This window comes from Ylistrum balloti, unplaced genomic scaffold (genome assembly GCF_031769215.1).
Source record: "Ylistrum balloti isolate Yb309-2 unplaced genomic scaffold, AGI_CSIRO_Ybal_v1 Utg370496, whole genome shotgun sequence".
NCBI lineage: Eukaryota > Metazoa > Mollusca > Bivalvia > Pectinida > Pectinidae > Ylistrum > Ylistrum balloti.
In genome coordinates, this window is record NW_026782322.1 from 6,114 (window position 1) to 26,272 (window position 20,159).

Genomic DNA, 20,159 nt, shown 5'->3' on the forward strand with positions numbered 1-20,159 from the left:
TCAATAGACGATCGAGACGCCATGATTAAATGTAATATGTGATACTTGGTATCAAAATAATAAAAAATACTTTATATAATTCAATCCTCAAGTGCAGCTTAAATGATTACATCCAACATATAATTGTTTTTACATAATCAGTATGAGAGCGTATTATTTATCCAATCCTGTACTTGAAATAAAAGCTTGTTGATAGTATAACCCGATTCAACTGATGAACAATTTGACATTCACGTGACAGTCAATCAAATTTTATGATTGTCTTTCAACCTGGTTCTAGAATGGAATGATGAGAAACACCAGGGATTCATCGTCAATGGTCGTTCAAAATGATACGGGAGGTCACCACTTTGATTTCTTAGTCTGTGCCATCATAATTGCAGCAGATTAAAGACGACATCATCTGGAGCCCGGATGTCTCGAGAAAGGCTATTCTAGCCTCCTGGAGGAGCCTAGGTGTAGGACCGGCGATTACCGTAATCTATTTAGTACCTCATCTAGCATCCTTACTTTATCGTCATTTGGAATTTTTATCACCTGTTAAAACACCATTGGCTGTTGAAATTTAATTAATGTCACAATCAACCACAAGGTTCCCATTAAAATTGTGTCACTCGCCCAGATAGAGTTTTTAGTTGATTGCAATTATCACTTACTCTTAATGGTTTTTAAACTTCAAAAACAGGAATTTCATTCGATTTATTGTTAGCAGAATAGTTCATTACGAAATTCTATCCTCTTCAAACAACCTTCCTGATCTATCGAGAAATGGAGGGTATCGTCCTTGAACTGGAATAGAGAATTAAAGACAAAGGTACGAAGCTTTACTTGTGAAAAAATATAAGGATTTTGTGCCAACCCTATTGAAAGTTTGAGTCGTGTAGGAGAAATTGCATAGAAGAGAAATAGAAAAATATATAAGAGGACGAACAACCTGACACCAACTTTACCTATTTATTATACTGCAACAAAATCATAAACATTATCTGCTGGTTCTTTTTCATCGTCATCACTTTGTGTATACTTTCCAAATGTGTCATCTTTTCGTGTGTACCTTCTCGATGTGTCATCAGTTCTTGTGTGCCTTTCAAATGTGCCAATAATTCTTGTGAATCCTTTTCAAATTATCCTCTGTGCCTTCATATACGTTTTTGAGCACAAGATGTTTTTGAAATGCCACATTGCCGATTCAAGTAAATCTTCCCTTACCATTTACAAAAAAAATAAATGTTAGAATTTATGTTTCCATCATAATAGTGTCTCTTGTTTTTTTAGGTATCGGCCATGATATCACACACTCCACGACAGTCCACGGAGAACTCTTCTATCCTGACTCTCCCTCCAACATATCACTCTCCATTCTCAAAAAGAGAGACGGGCGTTGGGGCGACGTCACTCAGTACCCCTGCGACACTACCCTTGTGTAAGTACGAAATGCCCTCTACATGACAACGGAAATTGCAATATAAATTATGAGTACATTTGTATAAAATTTCGCTTTTCTGCCATGAACTTTGCGTATAAGTAAGAAGCGGAAACATCTATATCGACATTTGTATTAAATGTCTGTCACAAAGGAAAAGTAACAAATTATATCTCAAGGAAAAAATGCGCAATTCCCTTGCAAAATTTTCATACAAGTTCAAACAATACAATGCCTTGTTATACCGTTCTACAAAGCAAACTATATTGAAGTTTATACCCGGGCATCTTGGCAGTGCTTTCATCATGTAATATGAACAAAGCGCGAACGCATCGTTTCATCACGTGGAATCCTCTTTGAACGAAGATGAACATGTTATCTTTGATTCTTAAGAAATATGAGCTCAAACAACTGGCCATGTATTAATCACATATCTCAGTACTGCCCGAAACAAAGTGACTACACATTAGAAAAGACAGGTGATTTTTTTTATAATGATGAGCTTCTTGATTATTTCGAAACTATGCGTTCAACTTTCAAACGTGATGATCCAGTTGATAACTTAAACGTATTTCAAGAAATAAGAAGAGAGTCTGTAAGCTGGGGGAACCTGTCTAGATGGATGTTATTTGAAGTAACATTAAACGAACATGATATAATCCAATGGCTGAAAGGCTTCAGATAATCTAGTATCAACATTGCTTCAGGATATAGTACATAAATATATGCCCAATACTTTCTTAAAATAACCGAAAGAATTTCTTCTCTTAGGTGACTACTTAGACTAAATATCGCCTGGATCTGTATTTAAGCTGCACTAAATATGCACTTGTCCTGTATAAAATATTGACCTAAACATGAACAAGTATGTGCTAGACCTGTACATTATGGTGACTGTCGTCGATGAGTGTTGTTATCATTCAATTTTGTTTCGCCCCCACCTCCCTTTTACCCTAGTTCTGTCTTAAGTGTTGACGTTGCATCATGTCTTTGTGTACTGCCGCTATGATCCATCTCCTCTGTTTCAATCTAGATAAGGGCATTATATTTCTGTTATTCTGAATGGCGTTACTCTGGCCTTGACATGGCTTTATTGCCTGTATGTAAAAAAAAATACAACATTATGAATATAGGTTCAGTATTCATGCACTTGAGGCTTTATAATGAACTGTACAACTCTATACATAAAATCTTGTAGGATTTAGGCACCAAAATGTTTAACTGCCCAGACAGATTGCGTTTATCCTGTTAAGCAGTTATTCGTGAAGCGAGACATTTTGTAAGGCAGACAAATTTGTAAAGAGATGTCGAGTATAATTCTGGATTAGTGGATATTGCAGCAATTCAGCATCTGTATCATCACAGCCTGGAACGTAGTAGCACTACTCATGTTTTCAGGACCGGAATATATTTTTAAAATGTTAAACGTTTATATATAATTGTGAGGTATTCTCTGTAAGCACAGACAATTTGTGTGAACACGAGCAGTATGTAATGAGAGATATTAGGAGTAGTTTAGCGGCGTAAACGATACCATGTAGAAATATCATGCATTTCAACAGCCGACGTTAATTCCAGTGGATTCCTGTGTAAGAATATCCATTTTCATAAAGTAAGGATGACAAATCATTTCTATCTAGCGCAAACACACAACAGTGGAAGAAAGATTGTGGAGATAATTTTGTTCGTGAAGAATGCCATGCTACAGAATTTCAACCTATCTTTGACAAAAATGTCATCAACTCAAAGTAATCAGTTTTGCGGGAAAGCCACCCTTCAGGTTAGCGTGCCTCAATAAAAACATCTACAGGCCAGCAATCTTTAATGATAATCTTTTTCACAAAAGCAAATGCCTACAACCCCAAATATCCATTAAGTCCAGTTTATTAGAGCTAATTCTAAATGTGAATGGGAAGGTGTTATTCACTTGTGTGGAGTAAATCTCTTCATGTCTGCGACTCTAAATAATAACATTTAATGATATAAAAAAATTACAATGATCACTCAAAACTAGCAATCCGAAATAAGAATGTCTTTTTTTTGGTCGCATAAAAAGAGATTTCAAAGCATCAAAACCTTGAATAAAAATCCTTTACTATCTGCAGACACACATTATAAATTATAATTTAAAAAAATAACTTCGTACCAGCAATTCGATGTTATTTTCTTAATAGCTGAGAAAATCTAAATAATTATCTCAGCATGTCTAAATCAGAATATCTAAGCTCATTAACTCAACATCTTAACGTCAGCATCTCAAGCGTTTATTTCTTATCGTTAGCAAATCTACACGATAATATCAAAAAGTCAACAACTTGTAGTAAAGTAGTACGCCTAGTAATCCTATATTAGAACAGTCGCCATACTCCTAGTAATCCTATATTAGAACAGTCGCCATACACCTAGTAATCCTATATTAGAACAGTCGCCATACTCCTAGTAAGTAATACGCCTAGTAATCCTATATTAGAACAGTCGCCATACACCTAGTAATCCTATATTAGAACAGTCGCCATACACCTAGTAATCCTATATTAGAACAGTCGCCATACTCCTAGTAAGTAATACTCCTAGTAATCCTATATTAGAACAGTCGCCATACTCCTACTAATCCTATATTAGAACAGTCGCCATACTCCTAGTAATCCTATAATACGCCTAGTAATCATATATTAGAACAGTCGCCATACTCCTAGTAATCATATATTAGAACAGTCGCCATACTCCTAGTAAGTAATACGCCTAGTAATCCTATATTAGAACAGTCGCCATACTCCTAGTAATCCTATATTAGAGCAGTCGCCATACTCCTGGTAAGTAATACGCCTAGTAATCATATATTAGAACAGTCGCCATACTCCTAGTAAGTAATACTCCTAGTAATCCTATATTAGAACAGTCGCCATACTCCTAGTAATCCTATATTAGAGCAGTCGCCATACTCCTAGTAATCCTATATTAGAACAGTCGCCATACTCCTAGTAAGTAATACGCCTAGTAATCATATATTAGAACAGTCGCCATACTCCTAGTAATCATATATTAGAACAGTCGCCATACTCCTAGTAATCATATATTAGAACAGTCGCCATACTCCTAGTAAGTAATACGCCTAGTAATCCTATATTAGAACAGTCGCCATTCTCCTAGTAAGTAATACGCCTAGTAATCATATATTAGAACAGTCGCCATACTCCTAGTAATCATATATTAGAACAGTCGCCATACTCCTAGTAATCCTATATTAGAACAGTCGCCATACTCCTAGTAATCCTATATTAGAACAGTCGCCATACTCCTAGTAAGTAATACTCCTAGTAATCCTATATTAGAACAGTCGCCATACTCCTAGTAAGTAATACTCCTAGTAATCCTATATTAGAACAGTCGCCATACTCCTAGTAATCCTATATTAGAACAGTCGCCATACTCCTAGTAATAATCCTATATTAGAACAGTAATACTCCTAGTAATCCTATATTAGATCAGTATTAGAACAGTCGCCATACTCCTAGTAAGTAATACTCCTAGTAATCCTATATTAGAACAGTCGCCATACTCCTAGTAATCCTATATTAGAACAGTCGCCATACTCCTAGTAAGTAATACTCCTAAGTAATACTCCTAGTAATCCTATATTAGAACAGTCGCCATACTCCTAGTAATCCTATATTAGAACAGTCGCCATACTCCTAGTAATCCTATATTAGAACAGTCGCCATTCTCCTAGTAATCATATATTAGAACAGTCGCCATTCTCCTAGTAATCCTATATTAGAACAGTCGCCATACTCCTAGTAATCCTATATTAGAACAGTCGCCATACTCCTAGTAATCCTATATTAGAACAGTCGCCATACTCCTAGTAATCCTATATTAGAACAGTCGCCATTCTCCTAGTAATCCTATATTAGAACAGTCGCCATACTCCTAGTAATCCTATATTAGAACAGTCGCCATACTCCTAGTAATCCTATATTAGAGCAGTCGCCATACTCCTGGTAAGTAATACGCCTAGTAATCCTATATTAGAACAGTCTCCATACGCCTAGTAATCCTATATTAGAACAGTCTCCATACTCCTAGTAATCATATATTAGAACAGTCGCCATACTCCAGTAATCCATATATTATATCTAATCCATATATTAGAACATACTCCTAGTAATCCTATATTAGAACAGTCGCCATACTCCTAGTAATCCTATATTAGAACAGTCGCCATACTCCTAGTAATCCTATATTAGAACAGTCTCCATACCCCTAGTAAGCAATACGCCTTTTGTAATCCTATATTAGAACAATCGCCATACTCCTGGTAAATTATACGCCTAGTAATCCTATATTAGAACAGTCGCCATTCTCCTGGTAAATTATACGCCTAGTAATCCTATATTAGAACAGTCTCCATACCCCTAGTAAGCAATACGCCTTTTGTAATCCTATATTAGAACAATCGCCATACTCCTAGTAAGTAATACTCCTAGTAATCCTATATTAGAACAGTCTCCATACGCCTAGTAATCCTATATTAGAACAGTCTCCATACCCCTAGTAAGCAATACGCCTTGTAATCCTATATTAGAACAGTCGCCATACTCCTAGTAAGTAGTACGCTTTCTGTTGTACTTGTTCAAATTATGAATTTTCTATTTTTTGTTGCAGGGACAGCCTCTTCATCATCGTAAGCGGCCTGTATGCTATGCTTGTCGTTGTGATGGGTTGTGTGATGCCTATAGCGGATATATTTGCTACAAAACCGATGCCGTATTTATTTGAGGTGATTCTTATACTCTTGATAATTGCCAGAAATTTCTCGGTTTGATATTACTATCAACAAAGTGACAAAATGATGAAGAATATGTAATTTTAAAAAAAAAATGTATGCAGAGTCCTTTGTTAATCAGTTTGTTTTGTTTTGCAGGGGTTTTACATATATCTTTATTCTGTGAGCATAATATTCCTTGTATACGCCTACGTGTATTTGCTGCAAAACAAGACAGTTCGTCTGCGCAAGAAGGTCAAACGACGGATGAACTCACCGGATTCAAATGGGTCCACTTCCAGTCGGAAGCGGAAGTACTCATTTGATGTATCCCGCACATACAATACCGGAAGTTTCTATCTAAGATTAGGAGCCGTAGGTACGTTGTTGCATTGTAAACATGTGGAGAAAGTAAGATGAGTTTTGAAGAAAATTAATATTTAATGACAAATTTAGTTGATGTTTAACAACATTTTATCAAACTTCAACCCAATGATTAAAGCTCATTTTCAACATTGTTAGCTTTCGGTGTGTTTGGAGTTTTTTACCATATTTTAGCGAAGTAAGAATTTTAATGTTTTAATTTCAGCTTTTGGTGTTGGGAGTATGATACAGAGCGGCCTTCACTTTGGGCAGTTCTTTTACTCAGAGTCGTTCTCGTCCTGTAGTGACCCTGTCCACGGGGTCAGGCCTCTCCTACAGCTCAGCTTTACATTTATACAACTCTACTTTGTCTTCCTCAACTCTAAGGTAAGTACACGTCTTTCATCTTCATCCAATAATCTGTTGAATAGTTTTTCGTATACAAGGTCTGTCCAGTTATGACACCTGATATGTAATCTGTCGTTGAAAGACTTCCGTTTTCATACATTCAGTTTCCAATGTTGGCCGTCGTTCTTCCAAACTCCGCTAATGTTTTCAATCATGAATTTCCTTTCTTTATTGGTATTCGTTTTTCGTTGCAACTAAACCATAATGGGTGGACCCAATAGATGCTTTATTCATTAAATGATTTTTAAAGAATTGTCCAGACTATAATATTACACCGCAGAGGATAGTAAGATTGTAAAGACAAGGAAATACACCAGACAGCGTTTAACATAGGCTCTGATGGATGAAGTCCTCTATGTCCTCCGGTGAAAGGAAAAAAGTCGATCACGTTAGCCATAACAATGATTTACTGGCGACTTTTCACATTTCCTTGGGCATTGTTTGGGAGATCATTATCACCGTCTATCTTTAACAAGTGTCTGGAACAGTTACTACTCGCCAACACTACCAAATAAACAGATGCTTCGAAAAGCTGACATTTTTTTTACACAGAGATGCTTGTCGTTTTGCTGTCACGAATGAATTTATACATTATGTAATCATGGTATGGAATTACTGTAAAATCATGACTTTTCGTGGGTAGTTTATTTTCGTTGAATTCGTCGTGGTTACTCTTAATCCGCGAATAAATGTGGCCGATAAACCAATGAAAATTGACATGGATTTTAGTACTAGTCGTGAATAATACATATCCATGAAATCAAAATGCTTACGATAACGTATATTTTTGGAAAACCACAAAATTGAGATAAACGAAAATATATGACTTTACAGTAAGCGATATATTTCATGAATGATGGAAACATTAAATTGGTTACCATCTTATGAACTGTCGTCACTTTTGTCATTAAATAATTACTAATATTATTGAATCAGAATATAAAATAGTTTAATCTTTAATATAAGCTTTTACTGAGGAGAGTAGGTGTGCAGTGTTTTTAATTGCTTATCCGGTATTCCTGGTGGGTGGTCTCCGGCTACAATGAAGAATTCTGGGTTGGAATTCTAATCCGCCTGTATTATCGAAACGTTTAAAATGTGCTACACCAAGAATGATTCCATTTTGAAACATTATCAGCTCCGTAAAATTTGTTGAACTCCTTTTGAAAAGATTGTTTTTGATCACCTAAACAGCCCTCACAAGTCACAACACAAACTTGTTAGATAATATTTTTGACAATTGTTTACGGAAACAGACACAGTTTGTTGCATAAATGAGTAAAACGACCATCACCTCATCATCGTTACAAGCAGTAATGAGAGGTAATCTACCATTGTCATGTAAAAGAACAATAAACGTTATTGAAGTGTTGGTATAATTTACATACTGTGGCGACTTACCATTAACAAAGATCAGAAGAGAGAACTTTTATTCATATCTTGTACATGGAATGGTGGTCTGTCACGAACCACGTGTCACGGTTGGTCATAGTACTGAGTGGCAAGAAATAGACCAGTATGGCTTCTCCTGGTCTTATATCACACTCCCACGTAACCAATTACACAACACCCATCTGTCATTTCCGGTAATTTGTAATTTACATAAATGTATATGCAATCTTAACATGAAACAGATAATGAATATACACAGGCGTATAATTTGGCATGAAAACAAATGCTATTATAAGAGATATAAAGAGATGTACTAGTTACGAGCCCAGACGATATAAATTTGTTGTCGCACTAAACATCTGGGAAGCCCGTTAATGTCTGAGATTGGTTAGTGTAGTCGTTACTTATCGTCGTTACTTACCAGTTATCTGACTAAACTGATAGGCATTAGTTTAAACTTTTGTTTTATTTTTTAAAAATTCATACATGAAAACGTTGCTGTTGTGTAGAGGGGAGTGGAAAACAAGCTCATGTTTTCCCCTGTGATATAAAGTTACATTTTCTATAGAGATCAATTAGGTAGCAGAATATGATAATTGTATTCATATCATTATCATGTTAAGGACTGACAAAGGAACACATGTTGTCTATCAGACAACCAAACCCAACAATCCTTCTATATATAATAGTTAAGTGAAATAAAAATTACTGAATGGAAACTTTTTCGTAATTTTGATTTATTGCATAGTGTAGTCGCACAACCAAACTTTCTGAACACGCGCATTTTTTGGTAGTTTTCATCAATATAGGATGTCAGTTTTCGTTTATCAATTTGTCTTAATGGACTAGGATTAAACCTTTCGACGTCTGTTTTTGTCTCGATATATGCTTGAAATACTGTTAAATCATTGATTTTCGGGGGGCTTTTATTTTCGTTGAATTCGTGGTTACTCGTAATCAACAATACATATGTCCACCAAATAAATTGATAAAATTATTTTTAGTACCGGTGGATTCCGAGAGGTTTATCCACGAAATAAGATATTAGCGAAAATGTGTATTACTAGAAAACCACGAAACTTCAGCCAAACGAAAATGTATGATTTTGCAGTATCACAACATTCAAAGTGCTGACGAAAAGGTTTATCTGCATAAACGGACAACACCAGGTTGTATTACGATGTTGCTACATGTATATATAAACACTGCTACGGGTTTGGACGATCTGACTTCCTGATCCAGAATACTAACACCTGTATGTTCTCTACCCTAATTCTAGCCATATGAGTGCCATCAACATCAAAGTATATACAAAAAATATGGTCGCCCCGCCCAGCACGCGTGTACAACGGTACAGCAGGGGTCGGTCGGGACTACCATCGCTGTACTGTTGTATAGGAGACTCGTATCGTGTTATTTAACAATTCATATTTCATGTTTATGATTTCTATCCAGCAGGTCAACAGGCCATTAGCAGTAAATTACATAGACTTCATCTCACCCAAACTGAATGTGAAAAATGCTTCCAAATTAATCATAATGTTTACACTTGTTTTTTCGAAGACGTAACGATGAATCACACGACCCTATCCTCTAGATAGAACCGGATATCTCAAATTCTTTCAATAGTGTAAATAAAAAATATTTTGGTCCGTTTTGCTTTTGAGTGTAACCTTAATATTTTTGTTGTATATTTTCAGATGTGTATACATCGCTACAAGAGCCTGGCCAGGTTCGGACTCATGCACATGATCGCAACTAACTTATGTGTGTGGGTGGAGAATATTGTCCGGGAAACCCTGCGCGAAATCGAAACCTATAACGTCCGGCACGGGAACGTGGTCACGTGGATAGATCCGCACGTGTCTACCAATGATTCAGTATCCATGGGTATGTGTAATGGTCTCTCTAACAGTCCAGTGTATACAAACCGTTTTATACATGTTCTTAGTGATTATATCACCATTCGCCGATGAATTATTCATTTAACAAATAACACGATGTCAAAGTTCAAAAAATAAAAAAAAAGTGTTAAAGAACCATTAACCCGAAACATTTTTTCTTTTGTAGTAGTTTTGAAATAAAGTTGACAAGTAACACGTTTATTCAGGCAAAATACAGTAATAATATCGGCATCAGTTAGACTGGCGGTTAGTCATTTATCATACAATGCTGGATAACTCTCGCTCGGATGGTTTTTTGTCGTATGGACCAATAAAATAACAGAAATTCGAGGATAAATACCCGAACCTCTCTTGGGGAAAGTAACATTACCAAAATGCAAATATTAGATATAATAAAGATTCCTCCGAGAGAGGTTGATCCGGGTCATTATTGATCGTGCGTGCTTTTATACGATCCGATGTGGGCACGTGCTGTGTAGTTTGACAGATACAGATTTCCGGCAGCGTATCTTGTGTTTATGACTGATCTGGGATATGTATCCTCCAGAAGGATTCTCGTCCGCTCACGGTCAAAAGACAACGTCACGAGATTATCATCACTTTGTGTCTTTAATCCACTAGTGTCAGTTCACAGATCTCCCGATATTGCGTTAGTGTGCCGCCAGGGGGTTCTTTTCACGTGCTTGGTACCAGCATGCTTTGCGACGCCGCCGGTATTGTCGCCGTTGTAGATAAGCTCGAGTAACGGTGCAGTTTCCATTGTTTTAAAACAATTACAACGAAATTAAATGGAAGTTCCGTATTGGCAAACGAAATAATGGCTCAATACGTCTAAAATTCAATCAATAGTGACGTCCGTGAACAAACCATCAGAAAGTCAATGTTTTTTTTAATCTTCCAAGTAATGTTTTTTAAGACGAAGAACATCTTTATACTACTAGTATTACAGATCATATACGGATCTAAGAGTGGCAGTTAAAATAGACTTGCCACAGTAGTGAGTAAACGACTATATTTAGGACAAACACGATAAAAATATGTTTATGAACAGCTTCCTCGAGGAAACATAGGTTTATTACGGATTTTTTTATGCAGTTCCTGTTTAAATATCTATCTGTAAAGTTTTTCAGTATCCGCTGTCAAACCCGTCAATCGGCCTTATATAGGTTTTAATAGGCATTGCTGACATGTTTTCATGTCCGACCAAATCTTAAAATTATTTGTCAATAAACAGTAGATCTTGAAGTAGTTCATTTCGTACTTGAATACGTCACGTAGACAGCCTTCTATGATATGTAATGATATGATAATAATTTCAAGATATTGAACAAAACCAAGAGTATTTACAATGTTCTCAAGGTTAACTTGTATCTTATTTAGCATTTCTAAAAAGCAATTCACAAGAATATTAATACCCAATAACTGCGTTTGTGACTGTGACACAAGTCAGTTTCTGATATTTGTATCGTTGACGTTTTTTTCTGATATATGTATCGTTGATGTTATACAGTACAAAATAGTTCAGTGGCGTCAGCCGGCATCATCCGATGTAACGGAAACTCATTGATGAAGTCTGTTGTGGAGTCGTCTGGCCCCTATCTCTACCCATGCAGTGTCGAGTACAGTATCATCTGTGCAGGTAAGTCTGACCCCTACCTGTACCCGTGTAGTGTGGAATACAGTATCATCTGTGCAGGTAAGTCTGACCCCTACCTCTACCCGTGTAGTGTTGAGTACAGTATCATCTGTACAGGAAAGTCTGGCCCCTACCTGTACCCTGTAGATCACAGTATCATCTGTACAGGTAAGTCTGGCCCCTACCTGTACCCGTGTAGAGTACAGTATCATCTGTACAGGTAAGCCTGACCCCTACCTGTACCCGTGTAGAGTACAGTATCATCTGTACAGGTAAGTCTGGCCCCTACCTGTACCCTGTAGAGTACAGTATCATCTGTACAGGTAAGTCTGGCCCCTACCTGTACCCTGTAGAGTACAGTATCATCTGTACAGGTAAGTCTGGCCCCTACCTGTACCCTGTAGAGTACAGTATCATCTGTACAGGTAAGTCTGGCCCTTACCTGTACCCTGTAGAGTACAGTATCATCTGTACAGGTAAGTCTGGCCCTTACCTATAGAAACGATCTTATTAAGCATTTCCTTACACAAAATTACGGACCATCGTAAGCATTGCCAGTGTTGACAGTTATTTCCATTCATCAATGCTTCTGATATCAAATATTTTACTCTCTACTTTGAGCCAAGCAGGTTTTTGTAAGATTTTATCATTGCACAACTCAGTTGCATACAAGCCTTATACGTTGTTTTAAGCTTCGAATCCATGAATATAGAATGTTTCAAAGCAAAAGAACTGTTTTAAATATTGAAAGTCCAATGCATGATAATTTTACACTCTACCTGCAGGTATTTTGTACGTGATGTGGAAGAATATAGGACGATTCCAGATGGGTTACGATGGCAATGACGTACAAGACATTGAATCTAAGGTTAAGGCCCAGAGGATCAACGTCGACTGTTCCGGATCTAGTCGGGGTCTTTTCATCGGAATATTTGTCTTAGTTGCCACTGTCATAACCATGATAATATTTTTCGTTCTGATTGGCTCGTTGTCATATTTGGATACGGCTCTTAAATTGGAACACCTTTCGGAAGTAGTCATATACGTTTTGACGTCGATCGCCGTCATCTTGGCGTTTCACCGAATGCAGGCTTTACGTTACTCGATTGAGAAGCAGATAGACCTTGAAGAAAGCCTTCTCTTGGTTGGAGTGATAGGAGAATTTACGTTTGGATTATTTAGTATCATCGCTGCTGCCATGGACAGTCAAGAATCCAATGGGTTCCTTGTCATATTATCTAGTGTCCTGGGAATGTTTCAGGCCACTCTTCAAACTGTGTTCCTTCTGCACGCGCTCCGGAAATCCGCGGGAAAACGGGAGCACGAGCGACAGAAACCTGGTCGCGAGTTTGTGACATTCTTGTTAGTGTGTAATATTGCTCTGTGGAGTATTACTACGTTTGAGGTTTTGCGGTCTCAAGCTAACCCAATGCAATTGAACTATTATGGTGTTGTGGCTTGGAACATTGTCAATCATGTGTCTATCCCACTGACAATATTTTTCAGGTTTCACTCGACAGTGTGTTTGTCGAACATATGGAAAAATGCTTGGAGGCGACGTTACCCTAGTGGTTAGATTTCAGTATCACAGACGAGAAAACCCAAATCATACCATTTTGTCACTGCTTGGTGCTACAAATTCATCTTGTCATGCCTATACACCAGTAATGTTCTTCAATTCTCACCTGAATGAAGAGATTCAATCGTAACAGTGACTAACCATAAGGTCCAACCACGTGACTGCATTGAGGCTTGTTGATATGACGTCATCATAATCTTTATGCAAAATAAAGCCAACTAAAAGAAAATCTAGAAATTCAGGTCGCTAGTATCTATGTTCAACAAAAAGAAAGCTTAGAAGATGGATTTATGTTGTCGATAATCTCGTCGGGCCAACATCTTTACAGGATACAGTACTAGAAGGTTTCACGTCGACATTTTAATTCAATGCTATAACATGTTTTCAAAGTTGAACACTTTGAAACAATCAAAAGTTTAGCAGTCCATGATGCTACAGAAAATTATCGGCCAATATTAGATGTAATCTTTTGTTATCTTCTATTGAATTGTTTTCTATGTATTTGGTTGTGCATCTGTAGGAAAAAAAAACATTGTCAGCAATGTATACAATTTTGGCAGCATTTTTAAATAGTACATTAGTATTTCTGATAATGGGTCGGTCATATCTTCTCGTATACAGTTGACAATTTGATGGTATTGTTTGCCGACGCAGTGCTAGTGAGGTGGCCTGATGCACTGTACAAGTGAGATTTAATTCTGCACGGACTTCGATCTCTCCCCCTCCCAGTCTCTCTCTCCTCCCTCCCTGTCTCCACCCCCCTTCCCCTCTCTCTTTCCTCCCTCCCTGTCTCCCCCCTTCCCCTCTCTCTCTCCTCCCTCCCTGTCCCCCCCCCCCCGTTCTCCATCTCTCTCGCCTCTCCCCTACTACTACATTGTACGTTTACTCTTCTCCTGAAATTGAAAATGAAATTAATTTAACGATCCACGTTTTCAGCATAATAGCATAATGTATTACTGTATATGTTTTCTTCTACTAGTTCTTCAAATTTATTGTGGAGATCAAATGGCTTAATAAAACACGAAGGAATTACTTACAGCTTTAGTTACACCATTACCTGCCTTACTACAACGGCAGGAAATCCAGTCTAAGGACCGAGCTTCGGAGCGCAGCCAAAATAAGACTGACAACCAGCGTATTTCAACATGATGCTATTTGATCCACATCGTATTGTAATTCATCAGTATTACCTCAACAGAATCATTGTAAATAGCCTTTTAAATTATGGAGAATATATGTCATGACCAATGAATATTGTATACACATGTATATTAACATTATATCAGTGATGCACAATGTTTTACAACAAAATTTCAACTTAAATATTAAAATTGATACATATTTGAAGAAAAAATTGTTGATTTCTTGTCTTTTTGTGAATTACAGGGCGTGAATATCTCATTTTCTAATCCTCTGCATATAAGATTTCGAATACGAACATATTTGTATATTTGAAGTGAATAATTGTAAAAGTAAAAGGGGAGGGGGCCGGTGAGATATCTTTTTCAAGTGGGTTAAGAACTGGCTTGTAGTAGATCGAAATTTTCTGTTTCTAATACTACAATATCGTGGTGCTGGAGACATTTTCGCATGAAAATAAATCGATAAAATGAAAGAAAAACAACAACACAACTATTGATCTTTAAACGTTCACTCTGACCTTACATGGGCAGTTAAGAATAAGTATCTCGTAACCTAGCGTTTTACCATCTGTTTGGACAAATAGAAAAGAGAAAAAAATGTATTATAAATGCATTCATGCAGATAGTGTTTTTTGTAATATTGACATTAGCTACATCCTTTTTTAGATTTAATAATTATAATAAAAGCTCTCAAAAATAATCGAAGAATTTGTCCCTGCTGATCTGAAGTGAAACACGAACACACGGTTCAGGGTAAAGATGTTCAAGATTTCAAGATTTTTATTTCTCTCAGACAACAACAATGTGTGACAAGAGGTCATACATAATGAAACATTTTTAGTACATGACAGGCAGCCATAGTTATAAACATGTTATATATTTGTTGATTTTCCGAAAACATACATTGTAAGCAGCTCAAACATTTTAATATCTAGGACAATCAATGCTAACAATTAACGCAGTCGCATTATAAAATGTATGACAATCGTTGGATAAACATGCTTACATTCATCAATAACTTTTTATTAAAGACTGTGAACATCCCTTTCATTTTGTATCGGTTAGGATATTTACAGTAGTATCCCGGGATATACTTCAGTCTTAGCTGTTTTACTTCATCATTATTACACAAAAATATAAAATGAAACTCATCTCCTATACCATTATTACACATGGGACATACTCGATCAAGATGTTGTATCCCTCTCCATCCACCTAATTCTACCGGTAATTTACCATTTGCTGTTCTGAATTTACAGGTAAATTCTGCATCTTTTTTATTCAACCGTAATAAATAGTCTTCAATACCAAATTCATTTTTGAAAATACTATATACTTGTCCTCTGGACGATTTTTCCATTTCGTCGAACCAAGATTGGACAAACTGGTCCTTCAGTCTCTGAGCAACTTCAGATTTTAAAAAATTGATATGTGGTAAACAAGTTTTCTGAAACATCCATACATGACCTAATCCAACACTGTTTAAAATATTTTTGATGCAGTTTATCCATTTGAATTCTATTTGGCCTGTTTCGTTGAGTGAATACATCAATTTATACATGCAACTTGATAATTTATTCTCATTCAGGATTAGTGATTACCAATATTTAACCATTCTTAATTTAATATCTATAGTAATAGGGTATCTTCCGATTTCTCCGTAGACCATAAAATTGGTTGTACTTTTCTTCAACCCCAAAATTCTCTTACAAAATTGTAAATGTATCTTTTCAATAAGATGACAGTTCTCATATCCCCATATTTCACTTGATTATAATAAAATCGGGGATACCAATGCATCAAATAATTTCAATTTCAAATCAAGCGGTAAATCAATATTTCTTATTTTTCGGTATAAATCGGATATCGAGAGTATTGAAGTCAAGATGTTTTTGGTTGAATTTGGCGTTTGAAATTATACTACAATACATTTCAGAGGGATTGTATAAATACAAGAAAATGAGCAGCGTATTTGTATTTAAATTAAGTGATTGAGAAAGTATATTTATATGAAAATAATGAAAAAATAAACAACTGCATTCAAAATGTTTCGTCCGAATAGGTCTCTTCTGTGGTTCTAATGGTTGAACGAGCTGCTAGGTGTTAGAAGGGAGGTAACCTAATCGCTTTATTGCATTAAAATCTAGAATTAAGGTTTATGACAAACCTTTAGGACTATACTGAACACAGTATACAGGATACAAGCAAGTGAAAAAAGCACAGAGAATACGCTGAATTATTTTTCAGGATGTGTTTTCATTAAATGGCAAATCCAAATGTTTAAACACAAATAGTGTTACCCATTTAAGAACAGGGATGTGGTGTTTTGGTTGTGTATTTATGAGCCAGACATGCTCACGAAAAACTTCCATTTGGACGATAATCTTATTTTAGTAAATTCTGCCATTCGTCATCTCGTGTCCTTAACTTCCTATTTCCTTATAGTCGCATTCAGAACAGTAAAATCATCGCCTTTGATGTTAGAATAGATTCATGAAAGGTCATTTGACTTTCGATTGATTGTCGGTTGATCTGTTGTTGTACTGGTTTTATTACTTGCAATATTGATAAGTCTTCTTGAGGACGTGCTTTCTTTTCTTTTTATTATTCAGAAGGTATGTCTTGGTTTCAATCATGTCGAAAATCACGCCTTAAGTATCGTTTAATCTCGCTCCATATTGGTTCACACAAAAACAACAAAATATCGACAAGATAAAAATATCGTAAGCTCAACTGAAAATCAATGAAACTGTGGTAAAATATGAACAAAAATATTTACACGGAGATCTTCAAAGTACAAGGTGAATGAGACCAGGTATTCCGGAAGGTGTAGGGTTTTTCTGTTTCATTAACGACACCCGGTTAACCTCATTATATTGCTAATAATGTCACATCTTCAAACAAGGATAGAATTAATGAAACCACCAGGCATACTAAAAGACAACGAAAATATTCAGATACATATCGCAGAATGAAATGGAATGTTTCTCAATGTAATCATGCTTCATCGACGGACCTGCGTATCCCTTGTGCTGTGGGTTTATTTGTCAGCTGTTGGTATCTTTACGAGGATTATGATGATGGATTGAATATCGAATAAGCATCCACCATTGGTTGGGAAGAGTGTATATCGATATCTAGAAATCGACAATACAGCTTGTTCGAGAGCTGTCCCTGTTGGTTTGTTGTAAGAAGACATCGAGGTAGGGCAGCTAATGTAGAAATGTCTGTCGTGTCCTTGATTTCAAATTCAATTTTTTTTTGTCACTGAAATGAGTTGGAAGACTTGGCAAGATCTTTGTGTCCTGTCTTGATAAGCTCTTCCATAAATTCAGCATCGTATGAAAATAAAACAAGTCTGCAAAATGAAGAGCGTGACTTGGTCTTATGTGGGGACATTGATCATTGTGTGTGTTTAGTCTGTTGGAAGACATTAAGGGACATTGATCATTGTGTGTGTTTGGTCTGGGACATTGATCATTGTGTGTGTTTAGTCTGTTGGAAGACATTAAGGGACATTGATCATTGTGTGTGTTTGGTCTGTTGAAGGCATTAAGGATGACTTAGTCCAATGTGGGGACATTGATCATTGTGTGTGTTTAGTCTGATGACTTGGTCCAATGTGGGGACATTGATCATTGTGTGTGTTTAGTCTGTTGGAAGAAATTAAGGATAAAAATCAAATTTTTAATAACAGCCGATACTAATTGATTCAGCGCAATGTATTATGCTCTTTGTATATTAATATAATATTGTTGAGAACACCATTGTATCAAATTGTGTAGGAGTCCGTCGCCTCGTCTGCACCGAGGCTACCTCAAAGTGTGAAATACCTATATAAGGACGAAATAGCTGTTAGACTCTACCGTGCTGGTGCCTTTTGTCCCCTAAATTGTAGGCAAAATCAAATATACTTCTAGTATCGGATCTTATAAACTCCTCAACAAATTACTCGATTTAAAATTAAGACAATAGTTGGGTTAGATTGCAACATAGATATATATCAGTTTTATAATGTATTTCGATAATCCAAACAATTATCAAATCTATTCTTGAGAGAGTTTATGATTGGTGTTAACCTCATCTTCCAGGAGGATATTTTAAAATTTTAACGACATAGAGAAAAAAGTTTTGCTTACGGATTCAGAGTGTGAGAGGAACATTTTTCCTTAATATGGCCCTGTTCCTTGTCTTTTGATTTGATCTTTCCAGAACTTAATTATCCTTAGATGCATCACTACCACAAACAAGCATTGAGCTGCTTTCAGTTGGCATTCACGGGTATATGAATGCCAACAGGATAAGAGTAACTTCAAAGAAGCAGTTAGCATAGCCCATGAATGCCAACTGAAAGCAGTCCAGCAATTTGCTTTCATTACTTATTCCTGCACTGTTGGCAGTTCATGAGCTGGTAATACACAGCTGATTTTGGTAAGATAACACTGAAGCAATAACATACAATGGTAGATATATTGCTATAAAACTTTATCACCGATACTAACTCTTCTGTGAATACATATCACTATAGTATTAGTAGTAAGAGTTTTCATTGACATAGAGGCTAGAACCTGTGCCTTTATCATATCTCCACTCAACTTGTGGTTTATTTCCTTTATCAGAAGGTAAACAATTCAATTCTCCAGTTTCTTTATTGACTGCAGCAAAATCTGAAAATAATGAATAATACCTGGATACTAGAAACTTCACTTTTTGTTTGTGTAGCACATCAGATTCAAAGTCAAGACACAGTGGTCACTATTCCTGGTGAACTTGTTCTTTAATCATATTCTCCTCTTTGTTAGCATATTTGCTCCTTGCCACTTTGTTTCCTTGTCCATGAGTTGATAGAGAAACAATCCTTTGTACACACCATAAAGTATTCCATGCCATCTCATTGTACATTAAATGTTTCCAAACTAATACTTGGATGATGAATACTCCCATGATTGAAATATTTAATTATTAGAATTTTGACTTGTTATAACTGATGTCAGTTTTCTTGGGTTTTATTTTTTTTTTCCGCCCACTTTCTGATGTATGGTTACTTTCGACCAGAATCAAAACCATTTAATAGTTGTAAAGACACATGCAGATGTGATAACTATACCTTAAGTCCAGGTGCTGAAGATCAGGTGCTGAACTACAGGTATTTCATAAGTGTAAGAAAGACATCATTATCACTAATATAGATAAAATTTAAAACCAACTCTCTCATAAGAAATTTTAATTAGGGAAAATGAATCTCTCAGTGCTTACAGTATATGTAAATAAAGAAGTATACAAGTTAAAGAAGAACATACATCAATGTTATCTCCATGGATTGAGAAGATATATTTTGATTTATCGTCCCTGTGAACAGCCAATACAAAGGGCAGTCTCCTATTACTAACTCATGGTTACCTCACTTAATAACATACAAAAGGCCCATTGCATGTCATCCATAGGGGTAAAGTGTCTTGACCAAGAACACATCCACCACAGCACAGACAGAATTGGTTTTTCAGTAAGCAACCATGTTTAGGAAGTGTTGAACCACACACAATGTAC

At 36.3% G+C, this 20,159-nt stretch overlaps 1 protein-coding gene across 1 annotated transcript; it reads left to right on the plus strand.

The window, feature by feature from the left end:
* The first annotated feature begins 768 nt into the window (after positions 1 to 768).
* LOC132555484 (proton channel OtopLc-like) lies at positions 769 to 13,985 on the plus strand. The gene is made up of 8 exons (XM_060219834.1): positions 769 to 775; positions 1,276 to 1,423; positions 6,089 to 6,203; positions 6,348 to 6,567; positions 6,778 to 6,938; positions 10,052 to 10,241; positions 11,766 to 11,894; positions 12,677 to 13,985. Exons 1-8 carry the CDS (start codon positions 769 to 771, stop codon positions 13,465 to 13,467), a joined length of 1,761 nt encoding a protein of 586 aa, XP_060075817.1. The 3' UTR covers positions 13,468 to 13,985.
* The last annotated feature ends 6,174 nt before the right edge of the window (positions 13,986 to 20,159 follow it).